Source organism: Numida meleagris, chromosome 18, assembly GCF_002078875.1.
Source record: "Numida meleagris isolate 19003 breed g44 Domestic line chromosome 18, NumMel1.0, whole genome shotgun sequence".
NCBI lineage: Eukaryota > Metazoa > Chordata > Aves > Galliformes > Numididae > Numida > Numida meleagris.
Window position 1 is genome coordinate 17,690 of NC_034426.1, and position 22,847 is coordinate 40,536.

At 52.6% G+C, this 22,847-nt stretch overlaps 1 protein-coding gene and 1 pseudogene across 1 annotated transcript; both read left to right on the top strand.

Annotated features, from left to right (window-relative positions):
* On the top strand, nucleotides 1,935-6,016 carry LOC110407694 (annotated as a pseudogene).
* LOC110407856 (myosin-7-like) lies at nucleotides 7,103-22,608 on the top strand. Its single transcript, XM_021416039.1, is given in 40 exon segments — nucleotides 7,103-7,340; nucleotides 7,342-7,426; nucleotides 7,990-8,169; nucleotides 8,832-8,975; nucleotides 10,015-10,171; nucleotides 10,278-10,305; nucleotides 10,396-10,504; nucleotides 10,588-10,680; nucleotides 10,758-10,821; nucleotides 10,929-11,027; nucleotides 11,144-11,247; nucleotides 11,622-11,760; nucleotides 11,857-12,125; nucleotides 12,542-12,712; nucleotides 12,836-13,145; nucleotides 13,242-13,315; nucleotides 13,424-13,511; nucleotides 13,595-13,712; nucleotides 13,796-13,919; nucleotides 14,270-14,406; nucleotides 14,511-14,637; nucleotides 14,754-14,882; nucleotides 14,962-15,204; nucleotides 15,731-15,907; nucleotides 15,994-16,139; nucleotides 16,242-16,332; nucleotides 16,626-17,015; nucleotides 17,125-17,251; nucleotides 17,354-17,472; nucleotides 17,797-17,993; nucleotides 18,075-18,258; nucleotides 18,362-18,527; nucleotides 18,608-18,732; nucleotides 18,826-19,134; nucleotides 19,640-19,843; nucleotides 20,009-20,134; nucleotides 20,276-20,551; nucleotides 21,020-21,115; nucleotides 21,763-21,897; nucleotides 21,989-22,608. Coding segments are annotated over 40 exon segments (6,090 nt in total). The 5' UTR covers nucleotides 7,103-7,131; the 3' UTR covers nucleotides 22,010-22,608.

Genomic DNA, 22,847 nt, shown 5'->3' on the forward strand with positions numbered 1-22,847 from the left:
AGGTCCTATGGGGCTTTGTGGGGGGTGGGGGTACGGTGGTGCTGGGGAGTTCCTATAGTATCCAACAGGATCCTATGGGGAGCTATGTGGTTGGGGGAAATTAAGGGGTTGTATAGGGATGGGGGGTTCCTACAAGGTCCATGGGGGTTCTATAGAGTTTCTATGGGGCAGAGGGTCCCTAGGGGGCAGGGAGGTCCCTATGTGGTCCTATAGGGCTGGGGTTCTCCCTGTGGATGTCTATGGGTCAGGGGGGTCTGAGGAAGGAGGTGGATGGTGAGTCCTGTCTGGCCACACCCCCTTGATGATGGATTACTTTTTTGGGAAGGGGGGGAGGATAAAATAAATCCCCAGCATCAGAAGCAACAGATCCTGGGCAGGTGGGTTTGGGAAACTGGGAGCACTGGGAGGGGACTGAGTTTGTCTATAGGGGAACTGGAAAGGAACGGAAGAAACTGAGAGGGGATATGGGGAAACTGGGAGGGACTGGGAGGGTCGATAGGGAGAATGGGAGGGACTAGGCGGGACTGGGAGGGGATATGGGGAAACTGGGAGGGACTGGGATGGAACTGGGAGCACTGGGAGGGTCTATGGGGGGGACTGGGAGGAGATATGGGGGGATATGGAGGAACCAGGAGGGGAATGGGAGGGAACTGGGAGCGGATATGGGGGGATAAGTGGAAACTGGGAAGGGATTGGGAGGGTCCCAAGGTGAACTGGGTAGGGTGTTGAATATACTGGGATGCACTGGTGAGTTCATGCTGTTTTTCTGGACCAGGATTCACTGAGTGCAGGCAAAAAGGTGAGAGAGGGTCTGGGAGCACTGGTGTCCAGCTGGTGTCCAGCTGGTGTCTTACTGGTCTTAATAACGTCCTGGTGCCTTACTGGTTCCTTACATGTGCCTTGCTTGTGCCTTACTGATGTTAGTGTTGCTGGTCTTACTGGCGTTAGTGGTACTGGTATTTTACTGGTGTCCTTCTGGTGCCTTAATGTTGTCCTGCTGGTCTTAATAGTGTCCTACTGGTGCCTTACAGGTTTAATAGTGTCTTAGTGGAGTCTTATTGGTCCTACTGGCATCCTACTGATCTCAGTAGCGTCATAGTGGCGTCCTACTCATCTTAGTGGTGTTCTACTGTTCTTAATGGTATTCTGCTAGAGCCTTAGTACTGTTAGTGTTACCGGTGCCTTATTGATTTAGTATTGTCTTAATGGTGTCCTAATGGTGCCTTACTGGTGTTAGTTGGACTGGTTTCTTATTTGTGACTTACTGATGTGACTGATGCCTTTCTGGCGTCACTGGTGTGCAAAAAAAAATCCTGTAGGACACCAAGTAGCCGAACACCTCCTCCATCACCCATAGGACACCTAGCCCCCAAACCTTCTTCTTCAAAATCTCATGGGACACCTAGAACCCAAAATCCTAAAAGACACCCTGGCTCTATAGGACATCTAGATCCCAAAACACCTCCTACAACACCTAGTATCACTGAGAACCCAAATACCTCTTCCATCACCCATGGGACACCTGGAACCCAAAATACCTTCTTCATCACCCAAGGGACAACTAGAATCCAAACCATCTTCTCCAAAATCCCATAGGACACCTAGACCTCAAATACATCTTCCATCACCTCTGGGGCACCTAGAACCCCAAATAACTTCTCTGAAATCCCACAGGACATCCTGGCCCTGTAGCAGCCCTATACACACCCGATGGCTTCCTCCCTGAGCAGATGGTGACAGTCAAGGAGGATCAAATCATGCAGCAGAATCCCTTGAAATCTGACTACATCAAGGGCATGGCCATGCTGATGTTCCTCCATGAGGCTGCCGTCCTCTACAACCTCAAGGAGTGCTTTGCCTCCTGGATGAGGCGCAAGTCTTCCAAGTAGCCTCTGGGGTGGCGACACAGCCAACAGGGCAGCCCGAACACCTATATGGTGACCCCACAACCTGTAGGGTAGAAGGAATTTGGTGGATTCTCCATGAAGATCTGGGTGGTCACCTTGCTCCCATAGGGTTTGAGGCATCTAGAACATTGTGGGCTTCCTCCAGAGTTCTTGGGACACCTAGAACAGCCACATCCCATCTCAAGACCCTTTGGGCCACCTAGAACCAAGGATGCTACCTGGTGTCCCTGACCCACATCCCCTTCTCCAGACCTACTCAGGGCCCTTTTGCATTACCATCAAGGCATACAAGTGGCTTCTGCTCTAGAGTGCTGAGGTGGTGGCTGCCTACTGGGGTAAGAAGTGGAGCAAAGCTCCTCCTCACGTCTTCTCCATCTTGAATAACACCTACCAGAACACACTGATGGGTAAGGACTTCCTTTTAGGATATCCCCAGACCCATTACTTTGCCCCCATCCCTTCTTTGGGGCTTGGTTTGTGGGGCAGGTGGCAGAGCTTCGGGGCCTGATGTCCTTCTTGTCCCAGCAGATCAAGAGAACCCATCCATCCTCACTGTGTGAGTCCAACCCCATGCTTGTAGGTTTAACCCCACCCCCAGTCCGTGATGCCATCCCTATCCGGGTGGGGAAGATGATCAACATCAAGAGGGTCATAGAATCATAGAATCATAGAATGGCCTGGCTTGAAAAGGACCTCAAAGATCATCTAGTCTCAACCCCCTTGCTGAGTGCAGGGTCGCCAACCACTAGACCAGGCTGCCCATCCTTTGTCATCATTGCTGCCATCGGCAACCATGGAAAGAAGGACACAAGGACATGGGCGGAGTGAAGACACCAACGGGACATCTCAGGTTCTGGCCACCACGTGGCTATCAGTCTGTCCATCCACTCACCATCTTGACTCCCACTGACCCCCAACCAGGGGATCCTGGAGAACCAAGTCATCCAAGCCAACTCCACCTTGGAGGCCTTTGGTGACGCCAAGATATCTGCAATGACAACTCATCATGATTCATGAGTGTTAGGGACATAGGTGGGGCTGACGTCACCCTTGCTACCTGATGTTGAGACTGTTTTAGGGGAATTTGATCTGGATCCACCAGGAATTCGGTGTCAGCTGATACTGAGACCTGTGAGTGGGGTTAGGGATGCATCCTTGGTGACTTCCATGCCATCATGTCAACCCCCCACCCATCCTGTCACCCATCCGTCTTGTCATCCTTCTTGTCACCCATCCATCCATCTTCTCATCTATTTTTCCATCCCGTGCACCACAAAACCTCTCCATCCTCCCCAGACCTCCTGGAGAAGTCTTAGGTCATCTTTCAGCTGAAGGCTGAAAGGATCTACCACATCTTCTATCAGATCCTCTCCAACAGGAAGCCTGAGCTTCTGGGTGAGATTCTCTCTCATCCTGCTGGTGGATGAATGTCCCCAAAATGATGCTGGCTGTCTCAACTCCCTTGTCTCCTTGCAGACACAATGCTGGTGACCAACAAACCTATGACTACGTCTTCATCTCTCAAGGAGGGACCATGGTGCCATCCACTGATGATGGCAAAGAGCTATTGGCCACAGATGTGAGCTGAAGGACCACAGAGAGTGTGGGGAGCTACCAGGAGAAGATCCCATCCCAAATTTTCCCCATTTCTCTCTATAGAGTGCTTTCAATGTGCTGGACTTTACCCCAGAGAACTCCATCTGCAAGCTAATGGGCACCATGCTGCACTTCAGCAACATGAAACTCAAGCAGAAACAATAGAAGGAACAAACGGAGCTAGATGGCAATGAAGGTGAGGTCAGTTGGGTGGTGAAGGAGTTAGGGTGAGCCCCATGGCTTCCTCATCTCCTTTCCCCTGTGTCCCCAGAAGCGGATGAGTCAGCCTACCTAAAGGCACTGAACTCAGCCAACCTCCTGAAGGGGCTGTGCCACCCCTGAGTGAAGGTTGGCAATGAGTACATCACCAAGGGGCAGAGCATCCAGCAGGTAAAGTCGATGTCCTTCTGTCCACCCTCTTTTTGAGGACACCATGAGTCCTGTGTCGCCATGGCCCTTCCTCCAGGTGATCTACTCCACTGGGGCCCTGGCCAAGGCCATCTACAAGAAGATGTTCATCTGGATGGTGGTCAGGATCAACAACTTGCTGGAGACTTAACATCCTTGTCAGTGCTTCATTGGTGTCCTGGACGTTGCCAGCTTTGAGGTCTGCAGTGTGAGACTTTGGGAGGCTGCTATGGGGCTGAGCAATCTGGGAGACACTGGGGGACCCTGAGTTGACCCCACACTAGCTATTGAGTTGGCCAGGTTGAGCCTGTTGGATGTTATGTTGACACCATAGTGTATTCAGCGTTGACAACATAGCGTATTGTTGATCCCATTGAGCACTCTGTTGGCCCCACTGGGTCTCAGGTTGACCTCGCTGCTCCCTTTGGGTATGACACTGAACCCACTGCATCTCCAGTAGACTCTGTTAACCCAATTGGGCATTATATTATGTCGGTTGTGTCTCACTTTGACTTTATTAATTCCATTGAGCGTTGTGTAGACCACACTGAGAACACCCGCTGAGTGTTCTGGTGACCCTCTCGGGTGTTCAGACAACCCTATCGATTCTAATGGATGCCAGTTGAGCCCAGTGACCCCACTGGGCGTCATGTCAATTTCACTGGCTGGCCCTTCTCTCCCCAGTTCAACAGCTTTGAGCAGCTCTGCATCAACTTCACCAACGAGAAGCTGCAGCAGTTCTTCAACCACCACATGTTCGTGTGGAGCAGGAAGAGTACAAGAAGGAGGGCACTGAGTGGGAGTTCATTGACTTTGGCATGGACCTCCAGGCATGCATTGATCTCATTGAGAAGGTACCACCTGCCCTGGGGCATTTTGGGGTGCTCTTCCACTTGGAGCTTGCCAGGGACCCCAAAAGTGGTCACTTGGGTGGTGCTTGGCATCCTCCATGGCCAATGAAGTCTTCCCCTTGGCAGCCCATGGGGATCATGTCCATCCTGGAGGAGGAATGCATGTTCCCCAAAGCTTCAGACATGACCTTCAAGGCCAAACTTTGGAGTGAAGAGGGGGTTGGAAGGGGAAAATGGGAAGGAATAAAAAGGAGAAAATGGAGAAAAGGATGGAGAAATGGGGAAAAAATAGAAAAAAAATGATGGGTGGGTGGAGAATTGGGTGGAGAAAATGTAGAAATCTGAGAAATTTGAGACTGATGGATGGAGAAATGAGTGGAGAAATGGATGGAGAAATTAGAGAAGATGGATAAATTGGAGAAATTGTAGAAGCAGAGAAATTGATTGATTGATGGATGGAGATACTGGATGGAGACTCAGGTGGGGAAACTGGAGAAATGGATGGACGGTTGTGAAGGTGGATGAATGGAAGAGAAGGGATGGATGGCTGGGTTGAGGATGGAGGACAGGGAAGCATGGATGGACAGAATGATGCTGTCATGGCTGCAAGGATGACAGGACTAGGGGAGAAAAAAGATGGATGGGTGGGAAAGAGTAGATGAAGGATTGCTGGGTTGATAGAAAAAGCCTGGGTGGATGGATGGACTGCTGGATGGATGGTTGGACCGGTGGATGGATAGATGGCAAGACAGCTGCCAAGATGGCCACTGCCCCACCCCACAGGAGGAGCAGGCCAACTCCAACCTGGCCAAGTTCCGCAAGGCACAGCACGAGCTGGATGAGGCGGAGGAATGTACCCGCATAGCCCAAGCTCCAACCTGTGATCAGCACTCTTTGGACCACCAAACTCCCCTTCTTTCAACCAAGAAATATCTTCGAGCAGCAGCAGCTGCTTGTGTGGGGCAGAGCGTGGTGTGGGGAAGAGCGTGGTTTGGGGTAGGGTTTGGTGTGATGCTGCCCCATGGCGCAGTGGGCCTGTGGTGGGAGCTGCAAGAGATTAAGTGGTCAGGAGCACAAGATCACTACCCCGGCTATCTCACAGTGCCATCTGAGCTGCCTCATGTGAACCTCAACCCAAATGGCTGTGGGGCGCTACAGGCCACTATGCGTCCCTATAGGTTTATCTGTGTCCCTATTGGTCCCCTGTGGGTCTCTATGTGGTCTCTGTGGCTCATTATGAACCTCTATGAGTAACTGTAGTTCTCCATGTGTCTCCATGGGGTCTCTTTGAGTCTCTATGGGTTCTGTGGGTCCCCACCCCCCATTGGCCATCCCCATGGCTCCATCCCCAGGAATTTGTCACCTGCCAAGGACAAAGAGGGGACAAAGAGGCGGAGGCGGGGCTGGGTGATAAGGAGGCCAGAAATAGCACTGTCCCTGCCCCCCTGTCGGCAGCAAGAGGTGGCAGCCATGACGTGTCCCATAGAGATCCATAGGGACCCATGGAAACCCACTGCTCCCCATAGAGCCCCATACAGTTCCATACACACCCAGAGTGAAAACAGAGCCTATGGGGCTGAGCTTGGTCCCCGTGTTTCTTGTAGAGCTTGCAGCAGGTTCTATGGGGCAGGGCCCATGGGACTGGACTGTGGGCACAGAGTGGGAGCAGTGAGGCAGAGCCTATGGGGCAGATAGGGGTCTATGGGGCAGAGCTTATAGGTATAGCAGAAGCTTATGGGGCAGGGCTTATAGGGCATGGCTGTGGGGCCCGGGGGGAACTATGAGGCAGTGCTTATGGGTCTGCTAAAGATCCATGGGATCAGATCTATGGGATCTATGGGACAGAATGGGATCTACGGGGCATAATGGGAGCTGTGGGGCAAAAGGGGGTTCTGTAAGGAAGAGTGGGATCTATGGGACAGAGGGGATTCTATGTGAGAGAAGGAGAGTTGTAGGGCAGAGGGAATTCTATGGGATAGATTGGGAACTATGGGGCAGAGTGTGTTCTATGGGACAGAGCATGGTGCCTGGATTCCTTATGGGCTCTGTGGAGCACTACGAGGCAGGCTCCCCTCCCTGCACCTCCTACACCCTCCTCCCCTCCCCCTCTTCCTGGAATTTTTTAGGGGAGACAGAAGGGGGCAGGGCAGGGGAAAGCTCATAAAAGCCGTGGGGCAGCAGCAGGACTGGTGTGGGGCAGGCAGAGGTGGGGAAATGGGGGGAGATGGGGGGCACATTGGGATCTATGGGGCAGCAGGGATGTATGTGGGATGTGGGGATATGGGGAGCTGTGGGTCACAAAGGGGACTATGAGTTGCCCCATAGGGATGTAGAGCTCTGTGGGCTGTGGATTTGAGGGATATGGGGTGATGGGCTATGGGGTGTGTGGGGACCTACATGTAGGGGAATATGGGAGGATGTGGGAATCTACGGGACAAGGGGATAAGGGGATCTATGGGGCAGGGAGATATGGGAGGATGTGGAAATCTATGGATCAGGGGGATATGGGGATTGATGGGGCAGGGAGATGTGGGAGGATGTGGAAATCTATGGGGCAGAGGGATGTGGTGATCTATGGGGCAGGGAGGAGCTGTGGGTAACAGCCCTTCTTCCCCAGCAGTACAGATCTGTTCCTGTTTCCTGTGCCAGAGCCAGAGACTGAAGGTACAGGGCTGACAGGGGGCTGGGAGACACTATGGGGCACGGGCGGCTGTGGGGCATGGGAATGTTATGAGGCAGGGGGGCACTTTGGGGTGGAACAAGGCTCTATGGGGTGGGATGAATGCTATGGTGCAAAGGGGAGTGGTGGGGGGACATCACTTTTCTGTGGGGCACTGTGCATTGCTATGTAGCTCGCACGTTGCTATGGGGTACTGTTCTTTCAGTGGGGTCCATGTGTGTCTATGAGGCCTTGCCCATTATGGGTCTCGTGGATGTCTATGGGGCCCATACATTTCTGTGGGGCACTGTGGATTGCTATGGGGTCCCTGCATTTCTATTGGGCTCAGGCATGTCCATGGGTCACAGTTCATTTCTGTGGGTCTCGTGGATATCTATGGGACACAGTCAGTGTGAGGGGGGCTCAGGCATGTCTGTGGGGCACCCCTTATCTCTGTGGGACCCATGCATTTCTATGGAGCTGTGCATCCCTATGGATTGCTGTGTTGCCATGATGACGTCACCATGATGCTGTCCCTGTGATGATATCACTGTCACCATACCAACAGATGGAAGCAGCGCTAGGTGTGGCTGCCCCCTTCCTGCGTGCCCCCGAGGGGCCCCGTCCGACCCCACCAGGTGACACTCGAGGGCTCTGCTTCGTGCCCCACCCCCAGCTCGAGTTCGTCCGTGCCCGTGTGACCGCCCGGGCGGGAAATGGGGTCACCGTCACCACGGAGACGGGGGAGGTGAGGGGTGGGGTTGTGTGGGGGTGTTCATGAGGTGGGGTCAGGGGGGATCAGTGGAGCTGGGTCAGTGGGATCAGCACGAGTGGAGTCAATGTGGTTAGTGGGGGTCAGTGGGGTGGGGCCACTGGAGGTGAGTCGGTGAGGGTTGGTGGGATTCAGTGGGGTGGAGTCAGTGGGGTGGGAACAGTGGGGATCAATGGTAGTCAGTGGGGGTAAATGGACTGGGGTCAGTGGGAGCCAGTGGGATGGGGTCAGTAGGGGGTGGTGGATGAGAAAGAGTTACTATGGGGATTTAGGTAAAAGTTCAGTTTGGGGGATTTGGAGAAGAAAGGGTTAATGGGGATTTGGGGGAAAGTATTGATTTGGGAGATTTGGGGTTTAAAGATTTAATGTTGGGATTTGGGGCAAAAATGTTGGATTTGGTGGGTCTTGGAGTGAAAAAAGGTAACTTAAGGGACACTTTGGTGTGAAAATGGCAAATACGATGTAATGGAGTTAATTAAAAAATGTGATTTGGGGGATACCTTGGTGTGACAAAGCTGAAATCGAGGGGATTTGGGGCTGAAAAGAGGGAATTCGGTGGGATTTAGGGTGGAAAAGTTAACCTTGGGATTTTGAGTTGAAAAAATTACATTTGGGGGATTCATGGGATCTCTCTGCAGACCCTGACGGTGCCTGAGGCTGATGTGCACCCCCAGAACCCCCCCAAATTTGACCGCATTGAGGACATGGCCATGCTGACGTTCCTCCATGAGCCCGCCGTCCTCTACAATCTCAAGGAGCGCTACGCCTCCTGGATGATCTATGTGAGCCTTCCCAGCAGCCCCTGGGGTGGCCCCACAGCCGAGGGGGTGACCCCATAGCCTATAGAGCAGCCCCAAATCTATAAGGTGGCCCCACAGCCTATAAGGATGCAGGAGCATTGTGGCTTCTCCATGAAGATCTGGGTGGTCACCTTGTGCCCATAGGGTTTGAGGCACCTAGAATGTGGTTGTTTTCCTCCAGAGTTCTTGGGTCACCTAGAACTGGGATGTCCCATCTCCAGTCCCATTGGGCCACCTAGAACATGCACATCCTATCTCAAACACTTTGGGCCACCTAGAACCAGTCTCATTAGGTGACCTAGAACTGAGATTTCCAGATCCCATTGAGCTACCTAGAACTGGGACAGCCGATTTGCAGTCTACTTGGGATACCTAGAACCAAGATCATAAGACACATTGGGCCACATAGAATTAGGATGTCCTACTTCAAGACTTCTTGGGACACCTAGAACTGTGATTTCCAGATCCCATTGGGTTACCTAGAACTGGGATGTCCCATCTTTATTCCCCTTGTGGCAACTAGAATGGAAAATTCAAGACCCTCTGGGTCATCTAGAACTGGGACATCCAATTTCCAGACTCCTTGGATTACTTAGAACTAAGATGTCAATAACCATAGGGCCATCTAGAATTGGGATGTCTCATGCTAGACCCTTTGGGACGCCTACAAACAAATTTACAGGCCTCTTCTGTCACCCAGAACTGGGATGTCACATCCTCTCTCCCCTTAGAACACCTTGAACTGAGATTTTCAGACCTTTTGGGCCACCTAGAAATGGGACTTCCCATCTCAAGATCACTTGGGCATCCTAGAAGGGGGATGTCCCATCTTGAGACCCTTTGGTACACCTAGAAGCAAGATCTCATGATCCCTTGGGCCACCTAAAACTGGGACAACCCATTTACAGACCCTTTGGGCCACCTAGAACTGTGATGTCCCATCTCCAGACCCACTGAGTCACCAAGAACGTCTCCTAGTGGGATGACACTTCATGATCCTGTCCCATGTCCCCTTCTTCAGACCTACTCAGGGCTCTTTTGTGTCACCGTCAACCCATACAAGTGGCTTCCGGTCTACAATGCTGAGGTGGTGGCTGCCTACCGGGGCAAGAAGCGGACCGAGGTCCCACCCCATATCTTCTCCATCTCGGATAATGCATACCAGAATATGCTGACGGGTAGGGACCTCAAAGTGGCAAATTTCATCCCCCCGAAATGAACCCAGAGCTAAAGCCTGGTCTTCATGTTAGTGGGACTACCATCTCTTGTGTCTTCTCCTTGCAGATCGTGAGAACCAGTCCATCCTCATCACGTAAGTCCCAGCCCCATGGTGCTGGAGGGTTGGGAGGGCGGTGCTGCCCTGTAGGGCCCCACACATCTCACCACTGTCCCATGGCTTCAGCGGAGAATCTGGAGCAGGGAAGACTGTCAACACCAAGAGGGTCATCCAATACTTTGCCAGCATTGCTGCCATTGGTGACCGCAAAAAGGAGGTGGCAAACAGCAGCAAGGTGGGTCCTCTGGCCATATCCTCTTAGCACCCCACACTTGTGTCGCTGCTTGTTCCCTTCCACTGATCTCCACTGAACACCAGGGGACCCTGGAGGATCAAATCATTCAGGCCAACCCTGCCTTGGAGGCCTTCGGCAATGCCAAGACTGTCCGCAACGACAACTCTTCGCGATTTGTGAGTGGTGGGGATGTTGGATGGGATCTATGGTGCAGGGCTAGGGCAGAGAAGTCTCACACTGCTGTCCTCATTAGGGAAAGTTCATCCGGATTCACTTTGGGGCTACTGGGAAGTTGGCATCAGCCGATATCGAGACCTGTGAGTGGCTTTGGGGATGCATCTTTGAGCCATCATGCCAACCCCTCATCCGTCTTATCCATCTTCTCATCCCATCCACCTCAAAACCTTCTCTCCATCCTCCCCAGACCTCCTGGAGAAGTCCCGAGTCATCTTCCAGCTGAAGGCTGAGCGGAACTACCATATCTTCTACCAGATCCTCTCCAACAAGAAGCCTGAGCTTCTGGGTGAGTTGGATCATCTTCTTTCATCTTCTCTTTCTCCACTCATTTTTTGAGGCAATTGAGGACCATTTGGGTTACTTTATGTCCTTTTCCCTCTTTCCTGCCCCACCACGGAACAGAGATGCTGCTCATCACCAACAACCCCTATGACTACAGTTACGTCTCCCAAGGAGAGGTGACTGTGGCCTCCATCGATGACTCGGAAGAGCTGTTGGCAACCGATGTAAGCAGATGGAGGAGTCCTCAGATGGAGGAGATAGTGGGTGGATGAATCCATGGATGAGTGATTGGATCATCAGATGGAGGAAACCATGTGTTTTTGGGTCCTGAAATGGATGAATGATTCTTTAGATGGATGCTCGGATCTTTAGATGGATGAGTGCATGGATGGATGAGTCTATGGTGGATGGATGAGTCTTTAGATAGATGGATGAGGTTTTTAGATGGTTAAACGGGTCATGGATAGATGAGACTGTCTGACAAATAGGAAGAGTGGGATAGATGGACACACAGCTGGTGGCTACACAAAGTCTGTGCCCTCAGCACAGTGCTGGGGGGACATCTGGCCCTCTCTGACCCCCTCTATTCACCCTACAGAGTGCTTTCGATGTCCTGGGCTTCACTGCTGAGGAGAAGGCTGGTGTCTACAAGCTGACGGGCGCCATCATGCACTTCGGCAATATGAAGTTCAAGCAGAAGCAACGGGAGGAGCAGGCGGAGCCAGATGGCACTGAAGGTTCATGGGATGACATAGTTTGGGGTCCCCCAGCTCCCTCCAAGGCATGGAGGAAGTGGGGCCTGACTCATGTGTCCTCCTCTTCTTGATGGGAAGATGCTGACAAGTCGGCTTACCTGATGGGGCTAAACTCGGCTGACCTCCTCAAGGGGCTGTGCCACCCCCGGGTGAAGGTGGGCAATGAGTACGTCACCAAGGGACAGAGCGTCCAGCAGGTCTACTACTCCATTGGGGCTCTGGCCAAAGCTGTCTACGAGAAGATGTTCAACTGGATGGTGGTCAGGATCAACAACTCGCTGGAGACCAAACAACCTCGTCAATACTTCATTGGTGTCCTGGATATTGCTGGCTTTGAGATCTTCGACGTGAGGCCTTGGGAGAGCACCATGGGTGCTCTTGGGGGTGGGGTTGATGCAGCTGGGCATTGAATTGATGTCTTTAAGAGTCACGTTGAACTTTGGTGGGAAAGTGGCACTGCTGGGTCTTGCATTTACTCCACTGAGTGGTGACTTGACCTCCCCACTGGGCATTACATTGACCCTGTTGGGTTTCCTGATTACCTTGTTGGGTTTCTAATTCATTCTTTTGATCCTGTGGGGTGTTATGTTAACTACATTGGGTCTGTAGTTAACTCCATCGATCCTATTGGGCATTTCATTGACCCCCTTGGGATTTCTGATGACCCCACTGTGTCTTCAGTTGACTCTGTTGACCCCATTCAGCCTTATGTTGACCCACTGTGTGTTAAACTGACCACACTGACCATCCTCTCTCTCCCCAGTTCAACAGCTTTGAGCAGCTCTGCATCAACTTCACCAACGAGAAGCTGCAGCAGTTCTTCAACCACCACATGTTCGTGCTGGAGCAGGAAGAGTACAAGAAGGAGGGCATCGAGTGGGAGTTCATTGACTTTGGCATGGATCTCCAGGCATGCATTGATCTCATTGAGAAGGTACCACCTGCCCTGGGGCATTTTGGGGTGCTCTTCCACTTGGAGCTTGCCAGGGACCCCAAAAGTGGTCACTTGGGTGGTGCTTGGCGTCCTCCATGGCCAATGAGGTCTTCCCCTTGGCAGCCCATGGGGATCATGTCCATCCTGGAGGAGGAATGCATGTTCCCCAAAGCTTCAGACATGACCTTCAAGGCCAAACTTTTTGACAACCACTTGGGAAAATCAGCCAATTTTGGGAAACCCCGGAATGTCAAAGGGAAGTCAGAAGCACACTTCTCACTCATCCACTACGCCGGCACAGTGGACTACAACATCATTGGTTGGTTGGAGAAGAACAAGGATCCCCTCAACGAGACAGTGGTGGGGCTCTACCAGAAGTCAGCCCTCAAGCTATTGGCCAGTCTCTTCTCCAGCTATGCTGGGGCAGATTCTGGTATGTGGATGGATGGAGATGTTTGGATGATGGATGGGGAAGATCTACCCCCAGTAGTTCTCTCCTTGCTTGACTTACCCCTTGTCCTTTCCCCAGGTGGGGATGGTGGAAAGGGGAAAGGAGCCAAGAAGAAAGGTTCCTCCTTCCAAACCGTCTCAGCCTTGCACCGGGTGAGCGCCCCATGGAGAGGACCTGCTGTGGGGTAGAGGGAGGACTACCTCAACCCATGGCCTCCTTGCTCCTCCCCTCTGGTTTCAGCCTCTTCTCTCCTCACCCAGGAGAACCTCAACAAGCTGATGGCCAACCTCAAGACAACCCATCCCCACTTTGTCCGCTGCCTCATCCCTAATGAGAGGAAGGAGCCGGGTGAGAGGGTGAAGACTAGAGTGGTTGTGGCAGTGGGCATGGCTAAAGGCTGACCCCACCTATTTTTACCCCTTACCTGACAGGTGTGATGGACAACCCCCTGGTGATGCACCAGCTCCGCTGCAATGGGGTGCTGGAGGGCATCCGCATCTGCCGCAAGGGTTTCCCCAATCGCATCCTCTATGGGGACTTTCGCCAACGGTGGGAACAGCGTGACAGGGGAGTTGGGGATGTGGGGATGGGCTTTGAGCTCATTTTGGATTGTCTCTTCCTGCCCTAACTAGGTACCGCATCCTGAACCCCACAGCTATCCCAGAGGGGCAGTTCATTGACAGCCGCAAGGGCGCTGAGAAGCTCCTGGGGTCCCTTGATATTGACCACAATCAGTACAAATTTGGACACACCAAGGTGAGGTCCATCCATACATCAAATCATCAGTCTGTCCATCTGGCCACCAATACTGCTATCCATCCAGCCCTTCCATCAGCCCTTCCCACCAACCCATCCAACACTTCCATTCAATTAAGTGTCCAGCCCTTCAATTTAATCCAATCTCCAACTCTTCCATCTAACCCAACACAACCATTGACACTTCCATCCAACTCAGCTGACATTCTTTCCATCCAACCCATCCACCAGCTCTTACAGACAGCTCTCCCATCCAATTCAATCTCCAACCTTTCCATCCAACCCAACCCCACCCATCCCACTTGTCTCCTCCTCCATCCTCTTCTCAACTACTTCCTTCCTCCTCCAAGGTCTTCTTCAAGGCTGGGCTGCTGGGGCTGTTGGAGGAAATGCGGGATGAGCGCCTTTCCCTCATCATCACCCGCATCCAAGCTCAAGCCAGGGGCCAGCTCATGCGCATTGAGTTCAAGAAGATCCTGGAGCGCCGGTGAGATGGGGATAGCTCCTCCTACCAGGGATGGAGCTCCCATGCGACCCAGCTCCACTGCGTAGGGCTTGGGTGGTAGCATCAGCGAGGTGTCCCCATCATAGGGATGCACTCTTGGTGATCCAGTGGAACATCCGAGCCTTCATGGGGGTGAAGAACTGGCCCTGGATGAAGCTCTACTTTAAGATCAAGCCCTTGCTGAAGAGCGCCGAGACTGAGAAGGAGATGCAGGTGGGAGGACATCACAAAACCATCATGGTGTCAGCCACGAAGGACATGGTTTGGCTGGGGCTAGTGAGTGGTGGAACCATTTGCTATTGCTATTGGTCTCCTGTGCCCTGCTGCAGACAATGAAGGAGGAATTTGGGCATCTGAAGGAAGCCTTGGAGAAGTCAGAGGCACGTCGGAAGGATCTGGAGGAGAAGATGGTCTCCATGCTGCAGGAGAAGAATGACCTCCAGCTGCAAGTGCAGGCTGTTCGTGATGGAGATGCCCCAACCCCACAGACTCCCCCCTCCCTTCCTTACTGGTCCCACCAATTTGTCCCCTTCGTAGGAGCAAGACAATCTTGCTGATGCTGAGGAGCGCTGCGATCAGCTGATCAAGAACAAGATCCAGCTGGAGGCCAAAGTGAAGGAGATGACAGAGAGGCTAGAGGAAGAAGAGGAGATGAATGCCGAGCTGGCAGCCAAGAAGAGGAAGCTGGAGGATGAATGTTCAGAGCTCAAGAAGGACATTGATGACCTAGAGCTGTCTTTGGCTAAAGTGGAGAAGGAGAAACATGCCACAGAGAACAAGGTGAGGTGGTTGGGGTGAAAAGACCCAAGGATGGTTAGGTTGGGTTAGTAAGTCCCAGGGTCTTTCGGTTAGGTTGGATTGAGATGACCCAAAATTAGTTGAGTTGGGTTGGGTTGAGAATACACATGGAGAGTTGTGTTGGATTGAGAAGACCTAAAGGTTGTTGAGTTGGGTTGAAAAGACCTAAGGGTGGCTTGATTGGGTTGAGAAGACCGAAGGGTAGCTGTGTTGTGTTGAGAAGACCTAAAGGTTGTTGAGTTGGGTTGAGAAAATCCAAGAGTGGTTCGATTGGATTGAGAAGACCCAAGGGTGGCTGGGTTGGGTTTATTTGAACCAAAGATGGTTTAGTTGCATTGAGATGAATGTAAGCTGGTAGGTTTGGGTTGAGAAGAACCAAGGGTGGTTGGCTGGGTTCTCCTATGTTGCCTGACTTAGATTCAGCTTGACCATGAGCAAGAACAGCCTCTTCCTGTCTCTGCCCTACCTTTGGCATCAAGATGGAGTCCTGATATTTCTCATCATGCAGGTCAAAAACCTCACAGAGGAGATGGCTGGGCTGGACGAGAACATCACCAAGCTCACCAAAGAGAAGAAGACCCTGCAGGAGTCCCACCAGCAAGCCCTGGATGACCTGCAGGCTGAGGAAGACAAGGTCAACACTTTGGCAAAGGCCAAAGTGAAGCTGGAACAGCAAGCAGACGATGTGAGTCCTGTCTCTCCTGTGGAAAAACATCCTTCTAGGGTGGGGTTTTTTTTGTCAGCTGATGGAGGTCTCTGCATTGCTTGCAGCTGGAGAGCTCACTGGAGCAGGAGAAAAAGATACGAATGGACCTGGAACGAGCCAAGAGGAAGCTGGAAGGTGACTTGAAGCTAGCTCAGGAGAGCATCATGGACCTGGAGAATGACAAGCAGCAGCTGGAGGAGAGGCTGAAAAAGTAGGGAACTGCCCACCACCTCTTCCATCCCCTTGTTTCTTACCCATAATCCTGCTCTTCTCTGAGAACCTGGGACTATGACTGGTGTTTCTTCTCTTCCAGGAAAGACTTTGAACTCAACACGCTCAACGCTCGAATTGAGGATGAGCAAGCAATTGTTGCCCAGCTCCAGAAGAAGCTGAAAGAGCTTCAGGTCAGGCTGAGGTGGAGTTGAAGAGTTTCCAGTTCGTTGTGTTGAGCTCTTTTGGGTTGGGTTGAATTGGTTTGGGTAGAAGTGTCTCCAGTTGAGTGGATTGGGTTGAAGAATCTCCACTGGGTTGGGTTGAGTTCAGTTGGATGGAGTTGGGTAGGGTCCAAGGCTCTTCGTCAGATTGGATTTGACGAATATGTAACTGGTTGAGTTGGGTTGAAGAGTCTCCAACAGGCTGAGTGGAAGAGTTGGGCCAAGGGAAGCCCTGTGATGTTCTTCCTATCCATGGACTACAGGCACGAATTGAGGAGCTGGAGGAAGAACTAGAGGCGGAGCGGACAGGCCGGGCCAAGGTGGAGAAACTGCGCTCAGAGCTGTTGCAGGAACTGGAGGAGACCAGTGAGCGGCTGGAGGAGGCAGGTGGTGCCACTTCAGTGCAGCTCGAGCTCAATAAGAAGCGGGAAGCTGAATTCCAGAAGCTGCGGAGGGACCTGGAGGAGGCCACATTGCAGCACGAGGCCACAGCTGCCACACTGCGCAAGAAACATGCTGACAGCGTGGCTGAGCTGAGTGAGCAGCTCGACAACTTGCAGCGTGTCAAGCAGAAGCTGGAGAAGGAGAAGAGTGAGCTCAAGCTGGAGCTGGATGATGTCAGCTCCAACATGGAGCAGCTTATCAAGGCCAAGGTAGGAGACTGGGGCCTTGACTGCAAAGATCAAGACGAGGCTAGATAGGACAGCTCTTCCTCCACTCTTTCCATGTTCCCTTGCATCTCCCTTCCCTTCCTTCCTCTAGGCCAGCCTGGAGAAGATGTGTCGCACCATGGAGGACCAGATGAATGAGCACCGCAGCAAGTTGGAGGAGGATCAACGCACTGTCACTGACCTCAGCACCCAGCGAGCCAAGCTCCAGACAGAGAACAGTGAGCACCTCACTCACCTCTCACCCAGCTGCTGGCCTTGGAGACTGTGGGGTGGCTCTGGGGGTCTCTTCAGCAATGATCACCCCTCTTTGCACCCCTTAGGTGAGCTCTCAAGGCAGCTGGAGGAGAAGGAAGCTTTCATCAACCAGCTGACACGAGGGAAACTCACCTACACTCAGCAGCTGGAGGACCTCAAGAGGCAGCTGGAGGAGGAGGCCAAGGTATGGCTTTATTGGAGAGGTTGATAGGGCTGGAGGTTTAGGGTTTGAGATACCGTGACGTTAGGAGTGAGGTGGGGATGGGATGGAGCAGCTCAGTCGAGTTCACTGGAGTCAAGGAGGCTGAGTTATGTTGGGTTGAGTTGAGTTGGGTTGGGTTGAGTTGATTGCATTTGGGTTGAGTTGGGTTGAGTTGAGTTTGTTTGGGTTCAGTTGGTCTAAGGAATATCTGGTTGCTTTGAGCTGATGAGCACCACCCACAGTTACTGAGTTGGAGGACCTCAAGCTGTCCCCAGTTAACACAGCTCCATCTTCTCCTTCCCCCAGGCCAAGAACGCATTGGCCCATGCCCTCCAATCAGCCCAGCATGACTGCGACCTGCTGAGGGAGCAGTATGAGGAGGAGATGGAGGCCAAGGCCGAGCTCCAGCGTGCTCTCTCCAAGGCCAACTCTGAGGTGGCCCAGTGGAGGACCAAGTACGAGACAGATGCCATCCAACGCACTGAGGAGCTGGAGGAGGCCAAGTGAGTCATCTTCCATGGACATAGAGGCTCTTCAAGGAGTCCAGAAAGGCCACATGTAAGTTCTGTCCATCCATCTGATAGGAAGAAGTTGGCACAACGGCTTCAGGAAGCTGAGGAGGCTGTGGAGGCAGTCAATGCCAAGTGCTCCTCCTTGGAGAAGACCAAGCACCGTCTGCAGAATGAGATCGAGGACTTGATGGCAGATGTAGAGAGGTCAAACGCAGCGGCTGCTGCTCTGGACAAGAAGCAGAGGAACTTTGACAAGGTCAGGGCACCAGAATATGGTAAGGGTTAGGAGGAGGAGGAGGAGGAGAAGGTTCCCCGTGGAGGAAGAGGTTATAAGCAAGGTCCTGGTGGTGTCCCCATAGATCTTGTCAGAATGGAAGCAGAAGTTTGAGGAGTCACAAACAGAGCTGGAGGCGTCACAGAAGGAGGCTAGGTCCCTCAGCACTGAGATCTTCAAGCTGAAGAATGCCTATGAGGAATCACTGGAGCACCTGGAGACCTTCAAGAGGGAGAATAAGAACCTCCAAGGTGATACCACTGCCTCCACCTGGCCACTCCAATATCATCCATCTATTTCTACATGATCTGATGGATTCTCGTCCATGCAGAGGAGATCTTGGACCTCACAGAGCAGCTGGGAGCCAGCCAAAAAACAATCCATGAGCTGGAGAAGGTCCGGAAGCAGCTGGATACTGAGAAGCTGGAGCTGCAAGCAGCACTGGAGGAAGCTGAGGTGAGCCTAGCTCTATTCCCACCTGTCCCCATATATCTCCATGTGTCCTCCAGGTGTCCTCTGTGGCCACCAGTGTTTTCCTGTCCTCCCTAGGCATCTCTTGAGCATGAGGAGGGGAAGATCCTGAGGGCCCAGCTAGAGTTTAATCAAGTGAAGGCTGACTATGAGCGCAAGCTTGCTGAGAAGGATGAGGAGATGGAGCAAGGCAAGCGCAACCATCTGCGGGTGGTGGACTCACTGCAGACCTCACTGGACGCTGAGACACGAAGCCGAAATGAGTCCCTGAGGCTGAAGAAGAAGATGGAGGGTGACCTCAATGAGATGGAGATCCAGCTGAGCCATGCCAACCGTACAGCAGCTGAGGCCCAGAAGCAAGTCAAGGCATTGCAAGGCTACCTTAAGGTACCCACAGGACTGCTGTTCCATCAGGAATTAATGGACTAAGATGGCCATTTGGACATTAGGTGGCCCAAGTTTGCTATTGGGTGGCAGTATGATGGGTTTGGGGTTGCCATTGGGTGACCATTAGCTGGCTGATGGATGGCCATTGGGTGGAATTTGGCTTGCCTGTTGGGTGGTCACTGGGAAGCCCAGTGTGGCTGTTGGATGCCTGCTGAGTGCCTGTTGGATGGCCATTGATTGCCTATTGGGTAGCTGTTGAGTGGCCATTGGGTGGCTACCTGGTGACCCTTGGGTAGCCATGGGAGGCCATTGTATGCTTGTTTGGTGGCCACTGTGTACCGACTGGGCATCTATTGTGTGGCCAGTGGGTGATCACTGCATGACAATTGGGTGGCCACTGGGTGATCCTTAGGTGGTCATTGGGTGGCACAAGATGGCCATTGGGTGCATGCTCACCCAATTCTCACATCCCTACTCATGTTCCTCACACCACGTTGCCTTTCAGGACACCCAGTTACAGCTGGATGATGCTGTGAGAGCTAATGAGGACCTGAAAGAGAACATCGCCATTGTGGAGCGGAGAAACAACCTCCTCCAGTCAGAGCTGGAGGAGCTGCAGGCTATGGTGGAGCAGACCGAGCGGGCTCGCAAATTGGCTGAGCAGGAACTGATCGAGGCCAGTGAGCGGGTCCAGCTTCTCCACTCCCAGGTGAAGACACTTTGGTGAAGACTCAGCCTTGCATCTCCTAAAATATCCCACTGGAGAGAAGCAAGAGATAGAGCATTAAGACATAGAACATTCCACTGGAGGACAGAAAGACCTAGAAAGTCCCACTGGAGGACAGCAGGTGACCTCCATGCTCCTCTCTTCCAGAACACCAGCCTCATCAACCAGAAGAAGAAGATGGAGGCTGACATCTCCCAGCTGCAGACAGAGGTGGAAGAAGCTATCCAGGAGTGCCGGAATGCTGAAGAGAAAGCCAAGAAGGCCATCACTGATGTGAGTGTCATGGTGGACTTGGTTGAGGGACCAAGGACACCCTCAATCATTCTCCTACCAATGGGATCAGTGGACCAATGGGACTCCCCACATTCCTCCATCTCTCCATGCCCTCCCTGGTGTCTCATCTCTCTCTCCCAGGCGGCCATGATGGCAGAGGAGCTGAAGAAGGAGCAGGACACAAGTGCCCACCTGGAGCGGATGAAGAAGAACATGGAGCAGACTATCAAGGACCTCCAGCTGAGGCTGGACGAGGCTGAGCAGCTGGCCCTCAAGGGAGGCAAGAAGCAGCTGCAGAAGCTGGAGGTTCGAGCACGGGAGCTGGAGAATGAGCTGGAGGCTGAGCAGAAGCGTAATGCTGAGAGCATCAAGGGACTCCGCAAGTCAGAGCGGCGTGTCAAGGAGCTCAGCTACCAGGTGGGACATCACAGCAGAGCTGGTGGCTATAGAGGAACGGATGACCTGGAACTTCACCCACTCTATGTTTACATACATGCTGCATGGCCTAGAATGTGGTTGACCTGTTGGCTAGGAAATGGGTGCCCTACAGCATTACCTGGTGGCAATGGGGACATGAGTGACCTAGGACATGGTTGACCTGTTGGCTGTAGGGACAGGGATGACCTAAAGCACAGACCTGTTGCCCACAGGGACATGGGTGACCTAGAACATGGTGGCCAGTGGACACTGATGACCACAGCCATCTGCTGCCTCTATGTCCAATGACCTACAAGCTTGTAGGGAGGACGCACCCCTCCCAAGAACACCTCTAAATAGTCTCCACTTTTAATTGCCACCATGGTTACCTAGAGCATGGAGATCTATGAGGGGGCTGCAGGGCCTGGACCCACATGTCTCCCACCTTGGTGTTCCCCCTCCCCCTAGACAGAGGAGGACCGGAAGAACATGGTGAGGCTGCAGGACCTGGTGGACAAGCTGCAGCTGAAGGTGAAGGCCTATAAGAGGCAGGCAGAGGAGGCGGTGAGTTTGGCAGGAAGAGGAAAATGGGGAGGGAGAAATTGGGAAAATGGAGAAATAGATGGAGAAATAGATGGAGAAAATAGAAAAAATTAGAAAAATTGATTGATGAATGTAGAACTGGATGGAGAAAAGGTTGGAGAAATGGGGAAAAAATAGAAAAAAAATGATGGGTGGGTGGAGAATTGGGTGGAGAAAATGTAGAAATCTGAGAAATTTGAGACTGATGGATGGAGAAATGAGTGGAGAAATGGATGGAGAAATTAGAGAAGATGGATAAATTGGAGAAATTGTAGAAGCAGAGAAATTGATTGATTGATGGATGGAGATACTGGATGGAGACTCAGGTGGGGAAACTGGAGAAATGGATGGACGGTTGTGAAGGTGGATGAATGGAAGAGAAGGGATGGATGGCTGGGTTGAGGATGGAGGACAGGGAAGCATGGATGGACAGAATGATGCTGTCATGGCTGCAAGGATGACAGGACTAGGGGAGAAAGAAGATGGATGGGTGGGAAAGAGTAGATGAAGGATTGCTGGGTTGATAGAAAAAGCCTGGGTGGATGGATGGACTGCTGGATGGATGGTTGGACCGGTGGATGGATAGATGGCAAGACAGCTGCCAAGATGGCCACTGCCCCACCCCACAGGAGGAGCAGGCCAACTCCAACCTGGCCAAGTTCCGCAAGGCACAGCACGAGCTGGATGAGGCGGAGGAACGTGCCGACATGGCTGAGTCCCAGGTTAACAAGCTGCGTGCACGGAGCCGTGACATCAGCACCAGGGTGGGTTCCTGCCCCACATCCCTGCCCCAACTTCACCCCACATCTGTCCCTCATGCCCCTTATCACTTCCCTCCATATTCTCTCCCAATAGAAAGGACTCAATGAGGAATGAAAGTTCCAGATGCTCTGCCTTCCAGCCCCAACCTCTGACCAATTCCCTTTGGATCTCCAAACTCCCTTGCTTTCAGCCAATAAAAATCGTCAAGCAGCAGCAGTAGCTGCTTGTGTGGGACAGGACTTGGTGTGGGGCAGGACTTGGTGTGGGCAGTGCAGTGGGGTTGGTGTGGGAGCCACAGGAGATGGAGGGGTGCCAGGAATGTGAGATGGCCACCCAGGCTATCCCACAGTGCTGTGCATCTTGCTCCATGGTGAGTGAACCACAACACAATTGGCTGTGGGGCACTATGGGGTGCTACAGGGCAGTATGTTTCCCTATGTACCTCTATGGGACCCTGCATGTCCCTGTGTGTCTATGTGTCATTATTGCTCCCCTATGGGTCTCTATTTGTTCCCTTTGTCTCCCCATGGGTCTCTATGCATCTCCATGTGTCTTTATCGCTCCCTGTGCTTCTTATGCAGTTCTATTGGGCTCTATGGGGCTCCATGAACCTCTATGAGGTTCCTGTGGCTCTCTATGGGTCCTGTGGGTCCTGCCTCTGACAGACCACCCCTGTGGCCCCACCCCAGGAATTTGTCACCTGCCAAGGACAAAGAGGGGACAAAGAGGCAGAGGCAGGGCTGGGTGATAAGGAGGCCAGAAATAGCCCCATTCCTGCTCCCCTGTCTGCAGTGGGAGGTGGTGGACATGGCATGTCCTATAGAGATCCATAGGGACCCACAGAGACCCACAGGGACCCATAGAGCCTATAGCTTATAGGCAAAGCAGAAGCTTATGGGGCACAGCTTATGGGGCAAAGCTGTGGGAGTTATGGGCAGAGCTTACAGGGCAG